This window comes from Culicoides brevitarsis, chromosome 3 (assembly GCF_036172545.1).
Source record: "Culicoides brevitarsis isolate CSIRO-B50_1 chromosome 3, AGI_CSIRO_Cbre_v1, whole genome shotgun sequence".
Classification (NCBI taxonomy): domain Eukaryota; kingdom Metazoa; phylum Arthropoda; class Insecta; order Diptera; family Ceratopogonidae; genus Culicoides; species Culicoides brevitarsis.
Window position 1 is genome coordinate 3,917,650 of NC_087087.1, and position 16,902 is coordinate 3,934,551.

General features: G+C 25.1%; 2 protein-coding genes across 2 annotated transcripts in view; both read left to right on the forward strand.

Moving 5' to 3' along the window:
* The window catches only part of LOC134833731 (uncharacterized), a 41,778-nt gene extending 25,267 nt beyond the window's left edge, over positions 1–16,511 (forward strand). Inside the window, 11 exon segments of the mRNA XM_063848159.1 lie at positions 10,261–10,840; positions 10,899–11,083; positions 11,865–12,068; positions 12,129–12,241; positions 12,306–12,444; positions 12,506–12,703; positions 13,075–14,086; positions 14,088–14,111; positions 15,150–15,565; positions 15,623–16,162; positions 16,231–16,511. Of these exon segments, the coding sequence (XP_063704229.1) occupies positions 10,261–10,840; positions 10,899–11,083; positions 11,865–12,068; positions 12,129–12,241; positions 12,306–12,444; positions 12,506–12,703; positions 13,075–14,086; positions 14,088–14,111; positions 15,150–15,565; positions 15,623–16,162; positions 16,231–16,416 (3,597 nt within the window). The 3' untranslated portion in view covers positions 16,417–16,511.
* LOC134833730 (GDP-D-glucose phosphorylase 1) lies at positions 7,890–9,103 on the forward strand. The gene is made up of 4 exons (XM_063848157.1): positions 7,890–8,092; positions 8,150–8,539; positions 8,599–8,905; positions 8,970–9,103. Exons 1-4 carry the CDS (start codon positions 7,928–7,930, stop codon positions 9,089–9,091), a joined length of 984 nt encoding a protein of 327 aa, XP_063704227.1. The 5' UTR covers positions 7,890–7,927; the 3' UTR covers positions 9,092–9,103.
* Positions 16,512–16,902: the final 391 nt, after the last annotated feature.

Below are 16,902 nucleotides of genomic sequence, written 5' to 3' on the forward strand. Positions count from 1 at the left end.
TGATTGTTCTCTGCTCTGCTCTGCCAAACGAATGAACGAACGAACCGACATTCCATAAACAAAAGCATCCTTTTTGCATCCATTCAGTCGGCAGGCACAAAACATAAACTCTTGAACACGTAACAATGGAAAAATTTTCACATGCACTCTCTCGAGATCTGATAAATTGATATAATACAATAACAAATATTTTGCAAACACTCACATTTATAATAAAAATATAATGCAATTACCAATTGGCACTATTTATATTTACACAAGAGCTCTTTTTTCAATTCTCGCTTCTTTGCAAGGCGTGCTTATCTTTAATTAGATTTTAAGTCTCGGGAGAGTGTTTAACAAAATGTTTTAAAACACGACAAATATAAATGAGGATGTCAAGTATGTGTCTCGCACTAAAATGCAAATAATAATTAAAGAAAGTATTTTTCGCAAGGATTTTAGTAGAGCGGAAATGAAAAGTGCGCTTGGCGTGTAAGTTTTCTGCTCTCAAGTGATGTAAAAAAAAGGAAAATCTCGCTTCGTTCGTCTATTCAAAGATTTTAGATGAGAATCTTCACTTAATTTTTAATTGCTTGGTTTGGATTTACTCTAAAACATTTTTTTAAAAAAACAAAAAAAAATTATACTTACCTTTTAATTTTTTTAAAGCGCCATTTTATGTCAAAATTAAATTTTCTAAATTTAAAAAAAAAATATATTTTTTAATTAAAATAAAAATAAAAAAACTAAAAATTTTTATTTAAAAAAAAAAAAAATTCTTACGATTTTCTGTTTTCTTTTTAAAGCGCCATCTATGGTCAAAATTAAATTTCCTAAAATTTAAAAATTATTTTTTTTATTAAAATCAAAATAAAAAAATTAAAAAAAATTAAAAATTTTTATAAAAAAAAAATTCTTACGATTTTCTGTTTTCTTTTTAAAGCGCCATCTATGGTCAAAATTAAATTTTTTAAAATTTAAAAATTAATTTTTAGTAAAAATAAAAATAAAAAAATTAAAAATTTTTATTTAAAAAAAATAAAAAGAATTCTTACGATTTTCTGTTTTCTTTTATAAAGCGCCATCTATGGTCAAAATTAAATTTCCTAAAATTTTAAAATTATTTTTTTTATTAAAATCAAAATAAAAAAATCGAAAAAAAATTAAAAATTTTTATAAAAAAAAAATTCTTACGATTTTCTGTTTTCTTTTTAAAGCGCCATCTATGGTCAAAATTAAATTTCATAAAATTTAAAAATAATTTTTTAATTAAAATTTAAAATTAAAAAAATTAAAAATTTTTATTAAAATAAAAAATTCTTAAAAAAAAGCGCCATAAAATTAAATTTTTAAAATTAAAAAAAAAATAAAAAAAAAATTTTTACGATTTTCTGTTTTCTTTTAAAAGCGCCATCTATGGTCAAAATTAAATCAAAATTTTTTATTTAAATTTAAAAAGAATTCTTAAGATTTTCTGTTTTCTTTTTAAAGCGCCATCTATGGTCAAAATTAAATTTCCTATAATTCAAAAAATTATTTTTTAATTAAAATCAAAACAAATCAAAAAGTTTTGCTTACCGAGAATTCCTTTTTCATTAATGTCAAGAAAAAAAAATCGAAAACAAATTGTTAATTTGTCACATTTTGCCCTGTTTACGACATTCTTCTCAACTTATTTTCCCCAAATTGAGCAAAATTACGGAAATGAACAATCTAGAGCAGCAAGTATCAAACACTTAACTTCACTTCAAGTGAAATGTTGCATCGATTTTCTAATTTGCCAGTACGAGAGAAGAAAATTCAGTTGAAATGTAAACAAACGGGAGGAACAAGTTTCCGACAGAATTTAATGTATTGTCAGGTTTGTTTATTTATTAAATTTCCATCGTCATACTTAAAGATTGTTTGCTGCCGGAGAGGAGAGTGAGAGAGCAACGTCATACATTTTAAGTGCCGATAATAGTCCACATTGCTCGAAATCTCATGAGGCAACAAACAAAACGACGAGCGATAATAATAATAATACTAAAATGTCTATTTTACCATAACGAGGGTTGAACTTGAACGAAAAATTTTTAAAAAATATTTTTTTTATGAATTTAGACATTTTGTTGCTTCACAATTGAATTTAAAAGGGGAATTGCGCTTCAGACAACAAATTTATGTTCATGATAGTCATTTTTGGTAATTTATCGTCTCTAAATATCACGAGCCATGTGTCAAGTAACGAAGTAGCGGAGAAACATCCCTTTTTGGCAGCGCTCGAGCGACATTTGTCGTCGTTTTATTGTCATAAATTTATTTTAATAACGACGCGCGTTCTTAAAGACTTTTTTTTCGTTATACTTTTTTTAAAGACTTTCGTTTCGAGAGGAAAATAAACTCGAACATGAATATTTAAAAGATGATAAAAGTAAAATCTCATCACTTTTTTGCAAACTCACGGTACAACAAAAAAAAAGTCACAAACACATGTGAACATCGTAAGTACAATGAAAAATTTGCGTATATTTAAAATGAGAAAGAAGGATGATGATGATGAGAAGAAGAAGAAGTTGCTAATTTATTATGGTTTTAAACATTTTTTTTTGCGAGATTTTGTCAAGCGAAAGTTTATGAGATCGTATTTTTTGAGATTTTTTCAATATTCATGAGGAAACTCATTTTAATGAGTTATTCAGCAAAATTTTATTTTATTCAGCAACAATTTTTTTTTTCTTTTAATAAGCTGAATTATTTAATTTGGTTTAATCGAATTCAGCAAAAATTATATTTTATTCTAAAAATAATTTTTATTCAAATTCAGCAGAATTTATAATTTTTCAGCAAAATTTTGTAATTTTGTAATTTTTAATTTTTAATTTTGCAAAATTTGTAATTTTTATTCAAATTCAGCAAAATTTGTAATTTTTATTCAAATTCAGCAAAATTTGTAATTTTAATTCAAATTCAGCAAAATTTGTAATTTTTATTCAAATTCAGCAAAATTTGTAATTTTAATTCAAATTCAGCAAAATTTGTAATTTTTATTCAAATTCAGCAAAATTTGTAATTTTAATATAAATTGAGAGTTTTAATTGAAATTCAGCAGAATTTATAATTTTTATTTAAATTCAGCAAAATTTGTAATTTTTATTCAAATTCAGCAAAATTTGTAATTTTTATTCAAATTCAGCAAAATTTGTAATTTTAATTCAAATTCAGCAAAATTTGTAATTTTTATTCAAATTCAGCAAAATTTGTAATTTTTATTCAAATTCAGCAAAATTTGTAATTTTTATTCAAATTCAGCAAAATTTGTAATTTTTATTCAAATTCAGCAAAATTTGTAATTTTTATTCAAATTCAGCAAAATTTGTAATTTTTATTCAAATTCAGCAAAATTTGTAATTTTTATTCAAATTCAGCAAAATTTGTAATTTTTATTCAAATTCAGCAAAATTTGTAATTTTTATTCAAATTCAGCAAAATTTGTAAAACAGAAAAATTTGTATATTTTATTCAAATTCAGCAAAATTTGTAATTTTTATTCAAATTCAGCAAAATTTGTAATTTTTATTCAAATTCAGCAAAATTTGTAATTTTTATTCAAATTCAGCAAAATTTGTAATTTTTATTCAAATTCAGCAAAATTTGTAATTTTTATTCAAATTCAGCAAAATTTGTAATTTTTATTCAAATTCAGCAAAATTTGTAATTTTTATTCAAATTCAGCAAAATTTGTAATTTTTATTCAAATTCAGCAAAATTTGTAATTTTAATTCAAATTCAGCAAAATTTGTAATTTTAATTCAAATTCAGCAAAATTTGTAATTTTTATTTAAATTCAGCAAATTTACTAAAAATGATTTACTGAACAAATTTATGATTTTAATGAACTTTAAAAAATATTTTTCCTCAAAACTTTCAGCACAAATCATTAAAAATTACGTTGGCAAACTTCCGCAAAAAAAAACTCATCTGTTTAACAACAAAATTTCACTTACCAAATTTGCCATTTTGTTGTCCATCAAAAGCATCCATTCTCTCCGTGTTCATTTACGTTTCGCCTTTAAAGAGGTTGCCACGTCTGTCGTTCTCTCTTTTGTGCGGTTTTCCCAACGATTCTTCTACACGCGTGTTAAATGAGCAATCAAAGGCTTTTACGTTCAACAACACCCTGCGATGATAATTTAATGAGAGCAAAATAAAATAAAACATTTTCTGCCTGCCTAATTATTATCTGCTGCGAAAATGAATTGTTTAGTAGGTGTTGAAACCTTTCCTCTGGCAGCAAAAAAAAACTCAGATTTAAACAACGAAAATTTAAAGACGAAAAAAAGGAGAATTTCGTTCGCCACAAAATTTTCACATCCACAACAAATGGCAGAGAAATGTCATGTCGTTGATTTTAATGTCTCAAATATTTTTCATTGCGTCGGTTTTTCACATGAATTATGTGTGTGTGAGTGTGTGGCTTTTATTTTGAAATTTATTTGACTTCCAACAACGCACGATGACAAAATCATGACAAATAACAGAGGCAAGAAAGAAAAAAATTCCTAAAAGCTCCCTGATGATGCATAAAAAGATGGTTAAAAATCCATCGGAGAACTTTGGAGCGATAAGAACGCTGCGGAGGAAGAAAAGAGACAAGAACTTGTGGCATTTTAATAGAAATCAAATTAAATTTTTCCGAGAAAAATTTGTCGTCTTGTAAGTTTTTTTTTGTGTGACAGCCGACCGCTCCAAACTATTGAGACGACATTAATTACGTTACTTTGCTCTGTTCTAGTTTCCTGTCTTTCGGAGTTTTTTTTGTGTATTGTGAAAGTTTTGTGTTTCGTAACGAAAGTTTTTTTGAGAAAAAATTTTTTTTTCGTGAAGCTTTAAAATATAAAAAAAAATAATAAAATAAAATAAATTTAAAAAATAATAAATTAATAAAAAATAATAATTAAATAAAAAATTTAATAATAAATTATTCAATTTTTTTTTAAATTAGTATTTATTTAAAAAATAAATCAAAAATTTAAAATTTAAATTTTTTAAAAAATATTTTTTTAAGGGAAATATTTTTGGGAAAATAAATTTTATAAAATTAAATCAAAATTAATTAGAAATAAATTAAATTTAATTAATTCATAAAAATTTTTTTTTTATTAATTTTTTTTTAAAAAAATATTTTTTTAATAAAATTTAATTAATTAATTAAATTTAATTTAATTATTTAAATTATTAAAAAAAACTAAATCAAAAAAAATTATTCAAAAAATTAAAATTAAATGAAATTAAAATAAATATTTTAAAAGAGGTTGAAGTTCAACTTCATTTCATAAATTTTAGTAAAAATAAATATTTATTACATATTTCAATAAGATTTCGGAAAAAAATTAAATAATTTAAAAAAAAAATAAAAAAAATTTAACAGAGTTGGTACAAAAAATGTACTTTAAAAAAATATATACCTATATAAAAAAATTTCAAATGATTTTTTTAATTGAAATTTATTTTATTCGAAAATATAAATAAATTTAAAAAAAATATAAAATTTTATTTATTTAATTTATTTAATTAATCATTTCATAAAAATTTAAATTCAAAAATATTTATTTTTATTTAATTTAATTTATTTATTTTATTTTATTTTATTTTTTTTGAATATTATTTTATTTTTTACGAAATTTTGTTGAAATATGTATAAAAAAATATATTAAAAAATAAAAAAATATAAAATTTAAAAAAAGTTCTTACCTTCAAATAAAAAATGTGATTTTCTCGTATTTTTCTTCAACGCTCCGAAACATAATTTCTTCCCAAATTAAATTTCATTTTTTCACTCAGCAATCATCAACGCCGTGCCGCGCTCGACCATTTTCATTGTGTCTCTTCATTATTTCTGCTCATCTGATTTTTATTTCATCCCTTCTGGCAAGATTCATTCGGCGTTGAATACATTTTTTTATATTATTATCTTTTCTGTTCCTTCTCCAGCGACGACGACGACATCTTCCACGCACAATAAATAGTTTTTTTTTCTACTTTTTTTTTTTTTGTTTCTCTAAGCTAAGAAAAAATTACAGAAAAAAATCTACAACAATGACAAACTTTTCCGCCTTTCTTGTCTCTTGTCGTGCAAAATATTGTGAACTGCGCGCATCGAAATGCTCTTTTCTTGTTCGCGATTGTTTTCTTTTTTTTTTAATTTCATTTTCCCATAAAGACTTAATTTAATCGTATTTCGAGTAGTTTTTCCACGAAAAGTCCTCACAGACAGACAAAAGTTCTTCATTTTCATGCAAAAACAGAAAAAAATGTCAAGAGAGGCTGAAAAAACAACGGAAAACTAACGACCGGATAAATTGTAATGAATTCATACTTTTTCTATGAACTTTTTTTCTCCATAAGTGTCATTGTCAGTGTTTGCTGTAAATATGACGACGACGACGACAAGAACAATGAAAAAGCAATAAAACAAACTCTTTTTCGGTAAATAAATACTTACTCGCAATATGTTGCCGCCAACGATAACGAGTTCGCACAAAATTATTAAAATATTTATCGGAGTTAATAAATATTTTTGCTTCTCGTGTGTGATGAAAACGTGTGTGTGCCTGCGGTTTTGCACCCATAAAATACTTGTTGATGGGTGATAATTTGGATGTAAATTTTAAAAAAAATATAAAAAATTAATTTCAAGTTAAAATTCAAGAATTAAAAAAAAATAAAATTTTAATTTTAATTTAAAAGAAAAATAATTGAAAAATTAAAATAATTTAAAAAAAAAATTAAATTAATATTTTTCATATTAATTTTGCTCCAAAGTCATTAAAATAGCTTAAAATTTTGATAATTTTTTTTTGATCTTTCAATAATTTTTATTTATTTAAAAAAAATATTTAAATAATAATTTTTAAATAAATTTAATGTTTGATTAAAAATATATTTCTAATAATTTTTTTTTTATATTAAAAAAAAATTAATCAAATATTGAATAAATAAAATGAATTAATAAATAAATCATAAATAACATCAAAACATTTTAAATTTAATTTTTTAATAAATTTTATTTAATATTAAAATTAATATTAAATAAATTTGAAAATAAAAATTCAAGAATTATAAAAATAAATTTATTTTTTTTTTTCATTACAATTTTGCTATTTTTGAGCTTAAAATTTAATTTTTTTTTTTATATTTTTTTTATATTTTTGAATTATTTATTCAAAATAAAAAATATTTAATATATTTCGATTAAAAAATAAAATAAAAAAAAATGAATTTAAAAAATTATAATATTAAAAAAAAATAAATTGAAATTAATTTCAGGTTTAAATTAAAAAAAAAAAAAAAAATAAAAAAATAAATAATTTTAAATTAAATTTTAATTAAAATTTATTAAAAATATTTATTTAAAATATTTTAATATTATTTATGATTTATTTAATTTTATTTTATTTTTTTTATTCATTTTATTTTATTTTTTTTTTTATTATTTTTTTAATTATTCTAAAATATTAAATAAATTATTAAAAAGATATTTTCATTCAAAATAATTATTTTTTTAAATTAAATTTAAAACAAAATAAAATTTTAACGAATTTTTAACGCCATCTATGATTTCGATAACGAACTATAACGGTAAATATTGATTTGAGGAGTAATGAATTGTATAAAAACCTTCCCTCTAATTCAATTTTATCACTTTCGATCGTCTCAAATTGATTTTTTCTCACAAAAAGGTGTGATTTTTCATCTCAAGATGAAATTTTCCCTTCAAAACTTTTAATAATAAATTATTTCAAGCAAAATTTATCAAATAAAATTCAATTTTTGTTAAAAATCTTTCAAAAAATTAAATTTCTGATTGGATTTCTTTCGTTCAACACAAAAATTTGAACCAATCACAGCTCGCCATACTTTGTTTACCTCAAAATCGTGTCTGTTACTTAAATTTCGCACAAAAATGCGAGTAATTGAGTTAGATTTCAAGAATGACATCGACTACCAAATGATCGAAAACTTCTTTCGTGCCGAATGGGAGTTTAAACACGAATCCGGCGTCTTCAACTACAAACTTAACGTGCAAAAGGACAAAATATTACCTGGTCCGCATCGTTTCTACGTGCAAGTAAGCTTTAAAAATTCAATTTTTTAACAGAAATTCATCGAAAAATAATTTTTTTAGTTAAATCCTGATCGAATCGCGAAACGACGAGGTCCTGAAGCAATAAAATCCGTGACAGAATCGTTCAATCCCGAAAGTTTTAACTTTACGAAAGTTGCTGACGATGAAATTCTTTTAAAAATCGAGACAAAAACCTTTGAACGTGTGACGTTGCTCATTAACAACAGCCCTTTAACCGAATTTCACACCTTAATTTGCCCAAATTTGGAAAAATGTCTTCCGCAAAGGCTGAATTTGAAGGGACTTGAGTTCGCAGCGAGCCTTTTGATGAATTTTAATGACACAAGTTACCGGATTGGGTATAATAGTCCCTTGGCATTGGCTTCGGTGAACCATTTTCACATGCATTTGTTGTGCATTCCCTCGAAAACGTTCTATGTCGAGACTATGGTAAAAATTTTTCGCGTTAAAAAATTAAAAAAAATAAAAAAATAATTTTTTTTTTGTAGAAATTAGTGCCTTTGTGTGAAAAACGTGAATTTTATCGCACGCCAGATGCCGAAACAATTAAAGGATTTTGCTTCCGCATCACAAATTCGGCGGAAATTACACCGAAATGCATCGACGCATGCAAATTAGTTGATTATCTGTGTGACCACGGCATCGCGCATAACGCATTAATCACGTATGAACGCGTGGCGACAGCGGGTGTGCTGCGTTTGTTTGTTTGGCCACGAGAAAAGCCGCGAATGAATAAAAATTTGGCACCGTTTAATGTGGGTTTTTGCGAACTTGCGGGTTATGTAACGCTTGGAAGTGAGTTGAGTTTTTTCGACGTTGTTTCGCTCGTTTATCAAATTAATGCGAATTTTTTTTGTAGATGAGGAACTTTTTGAGACACATACGGAAGAAAGTATCTCGAAATTTATTTGTGACGAGCTTGGAAATGGAATTACGGAAAAAATGACGACGGATTTGTTAGAGATTTTTAATAAAAGTTGAAGATTTTGAAGCACAAAACTGGATTTTTTGTAGTTTTTATCAATTTCTGATTTTTTTAATTAATTTTGACAGTTAAGAAATTTGATAGATGTCAAAATTTTCATTAAAAGTTGATTTTTTAAGCAATTTTCTAAAAAAATAATTTTTTTCCTTTTAAATTCAGATTATTTTGAAAATTTGTGACAGCTGTCATATTATTTTCTGTCAAAATTTGACTTATTTTAATTTTTTTTTTTTTGTAAAATTATTTATTTTTTTTATGAAATTTGAGGTTAGAATTTTTACAGATCTAATTGTCAAACAAAAAATTTCCCGCCCAATTTTGACAGAAAATATTTTTAACTGTCAAAATTTTTTAAAAAAATAATTTTTTTAATACCTGAAGGTTAAAATATTAAAAATTTCTCATAAAATTATTATTTTATTTTAAAATTATTTATCTTTTCAGAAGAAAAAATTGACAGCTGTCAAAATTTTTGTTAAAAATTTAAGGTTTTTATAATAAAAAAAAATTTTTCACTTAAAATTAAAAATTTAAAAAAAAATTCTTTTGATTTTTTAATAATTTTAAAAACCTCAAAATAATACATTAAAATATAAAAAAAAATAAATAAAAAAAATAAATTTTAAAAATTTTGACTTTATTAATTTTTAAATAATAAAAAAAAAATATTTTATTCTAAAATTATGAAATTCGAAAATTTTTTAAAAAATTTTTATTAAAAAAAAAAAAATAATTAAAAAATTCTTTAAAAAAAATTTTTCTTTAAAAATTCTTTTAATATTTTTAAAAAATTTATAATAAATAAAAATAATTAAAAATATTTAGTTAAAAAAAATTAATGAAATATAAAAATGATAATAATATTAATTTAATTAAATTAATTTTTTGAAATATTTTTTTAAAATAATTTCATTAATTGAAAAATTTTAAAATAAATTTTATAAACAAATTTTCGACTTTAATAATTTTTAAATTTAAAAAAAAAATATTTTTGTTTAAAATAAAATAGTTTGAACATTTTTGAGATTTTTTATTAAAAAAATTTTTATTAATTATTTTTTTATTAAAAATATTTTTTTTATTATTTTTTTTAAATTAAAATTTTTCTTTAAAGTGCAATTTTTATCAAATTTTCTAATAAATTTTCATTTTTTTTTTTTTTCAGATAATTTCCGAGTACTGCAAAAACCATCAAGTAAAGCCATTTTCTCACATTGTCATCGACATGTTCAACGACGTTGTTCGTAATCGTCATTGCGGCACTTTACAAAGCACAAAATCAAAGCGAAGCGTCAACAGCCCATCCGAGGGACATCGCAGCGATACAGATTCCGGGCGAAGTTCTGACGTTGAAAACATTCGAAAACCCGTAATTCCGCCTCCGAAACCGCTGAGAACGCTAACCGAAGGACACGAAATGCACGCTTTGAAAGTGACTCGAGCACGAAATCCGGGCTACGAATCCGATACGAGAAATTCTGAGAAAAATACCGTCACGAGAAAACATCCCGTGGTTCGTCGGATGAACAAGAGAAACGATGCGCGACGAAATACGATCGAAGTGAACACAAATGATCTTTTACAAGCGGAAAAATATTTGAAATGCACCGTCGCGGGTGTGAATCATCTCTCGAAAAGCACAAATCATATCGACAAAGTTGGGCAAAGGTTGGACGAGAGCTTGAAGGGACATCCAATTGACGTGTTTGCCTTCGAAAATAACAAAAATGGCGTTTCGTTGCCGGGTAAGTTAATTTTTTTTGTGAAATTTGTTAGAAAAATAATTAAAATTTTTTTTTTTAGATTTGACGATACAAAATATTTATGCGAAGCAGTCAAATTTGAGAGTAAGACGTCATCGGAGTGTTAGAGATGATGTGAAACTTGTGATGCCGACAAAGGATGATGGCTCGTACGTGACAAAGACTCCGGAATTTATTTCGAATGCGAGTTTGCCTCCAAAACATTTGGATATTGCAGATTCGAAGGTAAAATTTTTAATGTAAAATTATTTTTAAAGCAAAATTCTACATTTTTTATTAAAGAATTTTCAATTTTATCCCGAAATCTTTCATTTTTGATAAAATTTTTCATATTTTAGTAAAATTAAAATATTTTTTATCAAATACTATTTTGATTTTCTTTAAATATGAGTTAAGATTTTCAATTTGAATAAGTTTTTCTTCAGATTTTTAATTTTTTAATTGAAAATATTTTTTTTATCAAATTTTTTGATTTTAATATTTTCAATTTTTTTTATTAAAAAATATAATTTATTTCAAATTTATTTTTAACTTAAAAAAAATTAATAAAAAATTTTAATTTAAAGAAAAATAAGAAATTTAAAAAAATTATTAGAATTTTTTATTTAAAATTTTTTAATAATTTAATTTTATTAATTAATAATTCTAAATCTTAATTTTTGAAAATTTAAAAAAAAATTAAATTATTTAATTTTTTTTAAATTAAAATTTTTATTTATTTTAGAAAATTCAAAAAATTTCTTGAATTTTTTAAAATTATTCATAAAAAATTTAAAAATAATTTTGTAAAAATTATAAAAATTAAAAATTTTATTCGAAAAATTCACAACAAAAATTTTTAATTAAATTTGAGAAAAAAAATAATTTTAAAAATTTAATTTTTTTTTATTTAATTAAAATTTTTAATTTAAAAATTATGAGTTTTCATCAAAAAAATGTAATTTTTTATCAAATTTAAAATAAAATTTTTAATAATTTTTTTTTATTTTTTTTTTATTTTTTTCAGTGTCAGCAAAAACGAACATTGAACGTCCTCATGATAAACGGCACAAAAATCCAAATTTCCTGCAATCCAATCACAACAACGGCGCAACAAGTGTTCGAAGCAGTCATCAAATTCGAGCAGCTACAAGAGAATTTCTTCTTGGGACTTTGTGCTCTTGTCGGCGGCGATTTTGTCTTTCTCCCAATGGATCTCAAAATTTACAAAGTAAGATTTTTTTTCATTTTTTAAACGAAATTTCCTTTTAATAATTCAAATATTTTGCAGGTTGCTCCCCAGATTTGGATAAATTTGCATAAAAAATCCGTCTTGAGTGAAAATATCACATTCCCGTTGTTTTTGCGAGTAAAATTTTATTTCCCGACTCTAAGAGGCATCAAGTGAGGATTTGAAAATTTTACTCTTAAATCAATTTTTTGCATGAAAATTTTTGTTTATTTGCAGTTCTATCGATTCGCGTCACTTGCTGTACCTGCAATTGCGGAAAAATGTGCTCGAGCAACAAATTTTGTGCACCGAAGATGATCTCATTACGTTAGGAGGACTCGCTCTTCAAGCTGAAATTGGAGATTTTAAGGATTTTGTGAGAAATTTTTAATTTTTTTCGTTAAAAAGAAGAAATTTATTTTTTTTTAATTTTTTAGATGAGAAAAATTGAATATTTTACAATTTCGAACTACATTCCGGAAAATACGCACAGCAAACCGCAAGAATTAGCCAAATATCTGAGAAGTGCGCATTATTGCAAGAAAGGAATTGTGCCAGATGAGGCAGAGCACAGCTATATAAGGTACATGCAAGAGCTCAAGGAGTATGGAATGCATCTTTACAGTGCTGTTTGGGTGAGTTTTTAACAAAATTTGTTAGAAAAATTAATTTTTGGTAAAATTTTTATTCGAAAAATTAATTTTTCTTTAAATTTTTATTCGAAAAATTAATTTTTGGTAAAATTTTTATTCGAAAAATTAATTTTTCTTAAAATTTTTATTTAAAAAATTAATTTTAATTTTTGGTAAAATTTTTCTCGAAAAATTTTTTTGCTCGAAAAAAAATTTTTCTTAAATTTTTATTCGAAAAATTAATTTTTGGTAAAATTTTTATTTGAAAAAAATATTTTTCTTAAAATTTTTATTCGAAAAAAATATTTTTCTTAAAATTTTTATTCGAAAAAAATATTTTTCTTAAAATTTTAATAATTTTTCTCTCATTTTAGATCACCGACGAAGGTCTCAACATCGACGTGTACGTCGCCATTTCCCTCAAGGGCATCACCCTTTTCGAGCGCAACGTCAAAAACGTTCTCACCCGCAAACACAACGAATTCCAAAACTCCAAGAACGAATTCCAACGTCACGTTTACACGCAATTCGAATGGCTCGAAATCGAAAACATCTGCTACACGAAGCACATTTTATGCGTCATCGTCCACAAAACGGAACTCTTCCAGGCGAAGACAAAAGTGCAACGAATCAAGTACAAACTCCGCATGGATGGCAGAAAATCCTATTTTGCCTTCAGTTTGGCCTCGGAACACCACAAATTCTACTTGAAACTCCGCAATTCGTTCGTTTCGCTTCGTGCCATCGCCGACGAACTCAATTTTTCGCTCACGGAAGTTGATCCGAAGAAAAATTCCGCCAAACGACTCGTCACGGAACGCGAAGAACAATCGTCGTCGTATTGCATCGCAACCGCCAACATCGAAAAACCCGTAAAATCCGCCGGATTACGAGTTCGCAACCTCAAAAAGTCGATGTTGAACGACAATCGTTTGGTAAAACTCAAGCAAAAATTCCTGCGACGAACGAAATCTTCGGCAGCAACAAGTCCCGTGAAGCCGTCGTGCTCGAATGCGAATTCAAATTCATTTTTGGACGAAGACACGGAGAAGCAAAATAAGGAAAATGAGCATCCGAGAAGTGTTAGTAACGCATCGGACCTTGATACGTCGACGAAAACACGGAATAAGGTCAAAATGGGAACGCGAGCGTTTTCGGCGCAATTTTTGAACAAATCTTTCGATAATATTCACAATACGTCGTTCGATAGCGGGAGATTCAATCCGATTGGGTCGTGCGTCGATGTGAATCATTACGAGCAAATGCATGGCGGAGAGACGGTAGAGCAATTTTATCTCAATGAAGTTGATGAGGAACAGGAAGTTTACTCGTTCAAGAGCGGCAATGACTCGAAAGATAATAATTACGATGATTTATTTCGTCAAAAATGAGGAGCAGGCTTGTGTTATTCGTAAGTTTTTGTTCTTTTTTTAAATTTTTTTTTTTTGAAGAAATTTTAATTTAAAAATTTTTTTTTTTATTAAATTTTAACTTTTTTTAAAAAAATTCTTGTACTAAATTTTATTTTTTTTTTTAAATTCTTGTACTAAATTTTAATTAAAAAAAAAAATCTTGTACTAAATTTTAATTTTTAAAAAAAAATTCTTGTACTAAATTTTAATTATTTTAAAAAAAATTCTTGTACTAAATTTTAATTTTTAAAAAAAAAATTCTTGTACTAAATTTTAATTTATAAAAAAAAATTCTTGTACTAAATTTTAATTTAAAAAAAATTCTTGTACTAAATTTTATTTTTTTAAAAAAAATTCTTGTACTAAATTTTAATTTAAAAAAAAATTCTTGTACTAAATTTTAATTATTTTTAAAAAAATTCTTGTACTAAATTTTAATTATTTAAAAAAAATTCTTGTACTAAATTTTAATTTTTATAAAAAAATCTTGTTCTAAATTTTAATTTTTTCAAAAAAAAAAATTCTTGTACTAAATTTTAATTTTTTCAAAAAAAAATTATTGTACCTACTAAATTTTAATTTTTTTAAAAAAAATCTTGTACTAAATTTTAATTTAAAAAAAATTCTTGTACTAAATTTTAATTTAAAAAAAATCTTGTACTAAATTTTAATTATTTAAAAAAATTCTTGTACTAAATTTTAATTAAAAAAAAATACAAGTATCTTAAAAAAAAATTAATTTTTTAAAACGGTCATGAAATTTTTTTTTAATTTTTTCAAAAATCAAGGAGATTTCGATGGAAATCATAAATTTTTATTCAAGTTTTTTTCCAAAAAAAAAAACTCTTGTTTCAAGACTAATTTTTTTTTTTAAAACGGTTTTTTTTATTTTTTCAAAAAAAAAAATTCTTGTACTAAATTTTAATTTAAAAAAAAAAATATCTTGTACTGAGTTTTAATTTTTTTTAAAAAAATTATTGTACTAAATTTAAATTTCTCTCAAATAATTTTAAATTTTTTTATGTTTTTAATTTCAGAAACGAGCATCAAAAGCACTCACAACAACTTTATCCTGCCCGTGCCCGAAGAAACTGTCTCCGACTCCCTGTTAGAAAAATTCGAGAACCTTTCGTGCAACCCGTCGCTGTACGATCGCATGATAAAACGCGTGACTGTCATAAAAAAGCCAAATATTAGGAAAAATGTTAATAATTTTAGTAATTCCGCTGCCAAAGACACGAAGGAAGAAGGATTTGTGGCAAATTATTTAGGAGAAAATCAAAGCAGCCATAATCAAAATACGTTAAATAATAAGTTAAGTCATAGAAATGCTGAAATGGACCAGTATACGTTAGGAATTAGCATAGTTCAAGGCTCCGATCGGAATGTTTACGTAAAGGACATTGTCGAAAACGGACCGAGTGATGTCGCGGGAGTCAAAATTGGGGATCAAGTAATTTTTTTTTAAATTTTCTTTGAAAAAAAAATTAAAAATTATTTTTTTTTGTAGATTCTCGCTGTCGATGGACTTTCGTTGCTCGGTTTGCCGTACGAGAAATGCATCGAAATCCTTCAAAATACGTCGTTGCAATGCGAACTCGTCATTTCTCAACTCGTAGCTGCCGAAAAACGAAATTCTTACATTTTGTCGCCCATCGTGAACAATTCCTCCGTTGGCGTGGCGTCTCCTTATCGCTATTTCAACGCGAGTAATAATAATTTATTGTCTCTGAGTAATCAAAGACGCTTCAATTCCATCGGAAACATCGCTGAGCGATCAAGCAACGTTCTTTTCCAGATAACTTCAACCCCGAACACGAGCGAAAATCGCGCCAATAACATCCGCGAGTTGGAAAATAACATTACGGCATGCGATTCGCCCATTCAGCTTCACGTGGCGGATGAAATTGCGAACGTCAATGAGGAAAAGTACATCGGAGGCGAAATCGATCTCGATGCCGTCATGCAACTACAAAAGATGGGATCGCTGAAACACTTTGACAGGTATCAAGTTGGATCGCCATCGAAAAGTATGCCGGATATTCCGAAGGTTTGTCGCATTTTTACCTGGAAATCCTAAAAAAAATCATGAAAAATTAAAAAAAAATATTTTTTTAGATTTTAGATTTAATTCCAAAACCTCGTCCTGCGATGCCTCGTGTGATGGGACTCTCCCGCAAATACGTTGGACCCGTGAAATATCCCGTGACGCCAGCAAAAGATTCAAATTCGTCGTTAAATACGCCGCAGAAGCATCCGTTGTCGCTGCTGACGAAAACGAAGGCGGAACAAGTGTTCATTTAAATTTTATCCCGCTGAAAATAAAATAAAAATGAGCTTTCTTTAAATTTAAACAGAAAAAAAATAATGTTAGACCTTAAATACTCTACAAATTTCGACCCGCTTCACAATTTAAAAAAAAATGCAAATACGTAAAAAAAATGTAAATGTTCACTACTAAACTATATCTTAAATCTGCGCTGAGTCTATAAAATTTATGATTGTTGACAAATTTAATTATTTGAAAAAAAACATAACCTCAAATTTTTTAAAAAAAAATTAATTTTATTTAAAAATTTTACAGATTTTTGGTAAAAATTTTAATTTTTTATTTTATTTCAATTGAAAATTATTAAAAATTAAATTTTTTTATCAAAAATCTGTCATAATTTTGTTAAAATTATTTTTTAAAAAATATTTTGAGGTTATACGACGCCATATTGAATTAATAAATCGCGCCAAAATTAACAAATTTTTATGTAAAATAAGATTTTTTGCAAATTTGTAATA

Coding starts and splice junctions, on each gene's coding strand:
- LOC134833730 (XM_063848157.1), top strand. CDS start 7,928: ATGCGAGTAATTGAGTTAGATTTCAAGAATGACATCGACTACCAAATG. Junction 8,093..8,149: donor CGCATCGTTTCTACGTGCAA/GTAAGCTTTAAA, acceptor TAATTTTTTTAG/TTAAATCCTGATCGAATCGC. Junction 8,540..8,598: donor CGTTCTATGTCGAGACTATG/GTAAAAATTTTT, acceptor TTTTTTTTGTAG/AAATTAGTGCCTTTGTGTGA.